The sequence below is a fragment of the Anneissia japonica genome, unplaced genomic scaffold, assembly GCF_011630105.1.
Source record: "Anneissia japonica isolate Jap-2015-1 unplaced genomic scaffold, ASM1163010v1 scaffold75423_len5798_cov113, whole genome shotgun sequence".
In the NCBI taxonomy this organism is placed as follows: domain Eukaryota; kingdom Metazoa; phylum Echinodermata; class Crinoidea; order Comatulida; family Comatulidae; genus Anneissia; species Anneissia japonica.
In genome coordinates, this window is record NW_022691911.1 from 1 (window position 1) to 4,637 (window position 4,637).

Below are 4,637 nucleotides of genomic sequence, written 5' to 3' on the forward strand. Positions count from 1 at the left end.
CAGAATTTTACTGACATATATTTATACTATGAAATCATTACAAACAAATTTATGGGTATGTCAACCACTATAGCATCTCATTCTACTGTTTGTTTACTCAAAAGGTTATTAACTCATCCTCATCTTTATCATTATCTTTATAATTATCATCATTACTATCATCGTTATCACTATTAATATCATCATTATCACTATCATTATCATCATTATCAATTGTATTTACACCAAGTTGTGTAAATAAAATTAAAGCAATATTGTAATATTGTATCATTATCATTCCTATTCATTATATTTATTGTCATCACCATTATATTGTCATCATTATCATCATTATTGTCTGTTAATGCCTTAGACAATGGCACTGTCATCATCATTATTATAGACATGATAAAATAGTACAATTGGTGCAAAGCTGTGATAAAGTTGGGGTAAAATTGTAGACCTGGGGAAGACCTGGGGAAGAGTTGGGGTAGAGTAAGTGTAGACTGCCAGTGTACATCAAAAGTAGAACAGGGATATTTAAAGCAAACAAGAAACAGCAATAAGCAAGTGTATAGCAAATGTACACCAGAGGGTCTCTTCATAGACCTTAAAAGTTTAAATTTAGGCCAACTTACCTTAGTATTACTTCAGTCATAAAAAACAAAAACCATACTTGATGAAATTTTGAGGACCGCTACATTAGCCCTTCGCAGTGGTGGCGCCAGGACCTGCCCGACGGAGGGGCTAAAGTCCCCGACAGGGGGGGCTAGTGTAGAGCAAGTAGGAAGTAACAATAATAGGTGTATAGCAAGTGTAGACCAGGGTCCCTTCATGACGTGTGTTGTTATTGAGAGAGGTCTTAAAAAGTTTAAATTTAAGCCAACTACTTAAGTCGTAAAAAAAAAACCCATACATGTTGATAAAATTTTATAGAGTGGGGAGGGTAAAGTACACCCCTCCTCAAAATATGCCCCTGGCAGGAAAGAAAGTGTAATGCAGGGACAAAGCAAGTGTATGGAAAGTTAATAAAATGGAATTCTTGATGAATTTACCTCCTCCATGACCAACTTCGGTGATGCAACTCTGATTGAAATTCCCTGCCCAGAGAGCTTGTCAAGAACCTGTTGATAGTCAATATTCCTTCGGGACTTGGCCCGCGATAATGCACGTCCCTAACAAGGAAAAATTAAAAACATCTTGAGTAATAATTTCAAATTTTTAGCACAATGATTATGGTATTGAATTACTAACCAATGAATTTGATATACTGTACAGTATGAAGACTGACCTACAGATTTTGACGACCAGTACATGAAAGAGGTTAAAAAAAACAAAGGAACGTACGAAATTCCTTATTGCAATCCACATTGAATGCAACTACACTGCTGTGCGACACGTTGATGCGTCAATTTATATTTTCAAAAATTGTTGAGGAACAAAATATAATCTGACCATTCAGTGAATTAAGCGATTCTTCGCTGAGAATACAGACGGTAAAACAAATTGCGAATGTTACATGCATGACGATCATAATCTGTGCTGTGTGAATTCTGTATGAACCAACACAAGTTTATGCCTGGCAATTCACAGTCTAGCCAGGCTACCAACAGAACGTACTGTACATGTTTGACCTATGACCTTCCTACAAGATTCGGCTATTCTATGATGGCAAAAAGTGAACTGTTTCCTGAAAAGGAATATTGTAAACTTAAGCTGCACAAATGGTAGCTGAGTCAAAGACAGTAATTTTACAGTATTTTAACATAAAAATATATTTATATCATTATTTAAAAAATCCAAATATATTTATAGTTTTACCAAAATCTATGAAGTGAGTTTTACTGCTGTATGTATTAATAACTCATGATTATTTATGGTTTAGAATAAAAAAAAAAAATGCTTGCATCTGAGATCATGAACTGACTATCACCCTACAGTTGAACTTGCCAAGTCAAATCCAAAATGGCATTGAAAAATTGTTTTACTTAGATAAAATTCAACTTACAGATCATTAATTAATGGCAAACACAACAATTTGACATGTAAAATTAGATCTAATCATACATTAACACCAAATGCATCACAGATAATGAACATAAACATGGTAGCACATTTTTGAAAAATATCCTTAGCAATGAAATTAAAAAATATTGAGCATTTAAAATATATCTTTAAAACTCATTTGCTGCAATATGATAATTGTGTTTATTCATTTCAAAATCTGAGGTTGCTTTACAACAGTAAAATGGCAGCCACTTTGCTTGTGTATGGAGATTTATTTGGAAAAAAAGAAATATGTTTGAAATTTGTACAAATCTGAACCAGAAAATGACAGCCTTTTCTTCTTCCCACACACTTTTACATTGTCTGGGATTTCCAACAATTTTGGAATACAAAATGTTATTATGTACAGTCTGCTTTGTTACACATGTTAACCAATCACAATGCTTTACAATGTTACCCTAAACTGAAACTCATTCACTAGCTGAACAACCTTTTCAACTAGTTTGATGAAGTACGAAAATGGTATTTGTTGGAATAGAATGCGACAGGATGAAGGTTTCACGCCCGAGAGGAGAACTTGTTATCAGAATATGTACCACACCTTTATCACATGACAAATGACATATCTGAAATTGAGTAATGCGACAAGTATCCCATAATGCAAATGGAATGCTTTGTATCATATTATACAACCTGATTACCAAACACACAGTAATCAACCCAAAAACTAACATATTATATTATAGTACATCATATGCCATAATTACCAAGTTACCCACAGTGCATTGACAGTTTAGCCAATCAAAACTCTTCTTTCTTCTGTCTTGGCTTGGAAATTTTTAATAAGTACTTTTCAAGCTTTAGTAACTGACGTTTTAACTGAATGGAGCTATTGCTTGGTAATAGAGGTGCTCACCCTACAATTTTATGGTACTGGGTTCAAATCATGTGAGCCAACATTCTGTTCACATAATTACAACTTTCCTTCCTACCCCTTAAATTGAGACTAATTTTATCTGAACAGACCTTTATGGAGTATTCCATTCTGTCAACCATGGTGGGGCTGAAGTGAATGTAAACTCTCCTAGTAATTGCCTCCCCTCTGATAAAAGTTTTTCATAAACAGAAATATTTAAAGTATGTGAGAAAGAAATTTCTAGACATTTTGATTTGCCACATCATAATTTTTTTTTTGCCTCAGCCCAAGTTGGGGCTGAGGTGGATGGGGACTTTTCTGATGCTCAACCCTAGACATCTCTATGTTTTTGCAACAAATTAACTGATATTTTTAAGTCTGAGAGTGCCATTTCCAGCCATCCAAAGTTTGCAAATCTTTAATTTTTTTAAACCTCATTCCCAAACATGATGGACTGGGGTGAAGAAGATTCATATTTTTTACATTCCAGCCAATCACAGTTCTGAGAGGTTTTAACACTTAACTATGGCAAATTAAAAAAATTATTAAAGAACAAGAAAAATAATTTTATAAGGAGTGTCATTTCAGAGAAGGGGGATGCTTGGCCTCCCCGTCTTCCTCCCATTTCCTGTCACTACTGCCAATAATCTACAGTTTAAAAACTGGGTATACAACAGTCAAAAAACGTGTTAAAAATTAGTTCAAATTGGGTCCACTCTTGAATTGGGTCCTACACTGTTTGAAAATCCTGGCTACAGCATTGTTCATGCACTGTTGGATAGAAAAATTAAATATCACAAAGACTTACTGCTCCATGACATGTTGTGCCGAAGGTTTCTTGCATGCCTTTGTAAGTTCCTGTCAATACATAGCTGCAAGTACCCATTGTTCCTCCAATCAACACTGGCTGTCCTGTTAACTACCAAAAAAAAAAACAGCTGCATAATAGATTCGATTGACCAACTTTTGCCATTTTCCCCATCATTTTCAGAAGAGTACAGAACGTTAATGCTTAAAGCTACATTTACACTAGACACAATAATGACACAACACACATGATTGCGTTGTTTATATTCTTCAACACTAAGCACATTTTTATCGTGTGGTTGTCGTGTCGTTATTGGGTCTAATGAAAATGTAGCTTTACAAAGGGGTCAATAATAGCAATAAGTTATAAATATAGCACGACAATGCTAAGCTTCAAAAGCGCTGAACACCACTCACACAGACATTAAAGGAGCAACTGTGTATGTACATTTTTCCCATTTGTAGTTGTTACTCATTTCTCCCAACCATTTTCTAAAATTTGATAAAGGCTAAGAAAAAATTGTTGGGTGGATAGACATGGAAGGTCAATTTGTCTCACAAGTCATTCTTTCTAATGAAACTTTGGCTTTCAACCTGGTAAATAACCCATAACTCGCAGCGTCATTGTGCTGAATTGTGTATGGCCGTGGTCCTCGACTACCGTATCTGCTGTACAGAGGTGCATTCCAAAACGACAGGGGGCTGAAATGAACCAGAGAATCAGGGAAACCCCCTACTCTTCCGAAAGACGCAATGAGTTCTTTAAAGTGCACATGAGCCAGATGTATACACTGCACCTCCTGTTAAGCCCTTATTAGAAAAGATTTGGAAGTATAATACATACTCCAAGTATTGAAATACACGCCATCGTGTTGGGATTCAATATTTCGACATTAATTAGTCATCATCAGGAATGATGATGACATAA

The 4,637-nt window shown here is 35.1% G+C and overlaps 1 protein-coding gene across 1 annotated transcript in view; it reads right to left on the reverse strand.

Annotated features, from left to right (window-relative positions):
• Positions 1–965: 965 nt before the first annotated feature.
• LOC117100144 (tRNA-splicing ligase RtcB homolog) overlaps positions 966–4,637 on the reverse strand; it is a 4,135-nt gene continuing 463 nt past the window's right edge. The window contains exons 2-3 of the mRNA XM_033239719.1: positions 3,711–3,821; positions 966–1,154 (exon numbers count right to left, since the gene is read on the reverse strand). Of these exons, the coding sequence (XP_033095610.1) occupies positions 1,005–1,154; positions 3,711–3,821 (261 nt within the window). The 3' untranslated portion in view covers positions 966–1,004. The remainder of the gene's footprint in view (positions 1,155–3,710; positions 3,822–4,637) is intronic.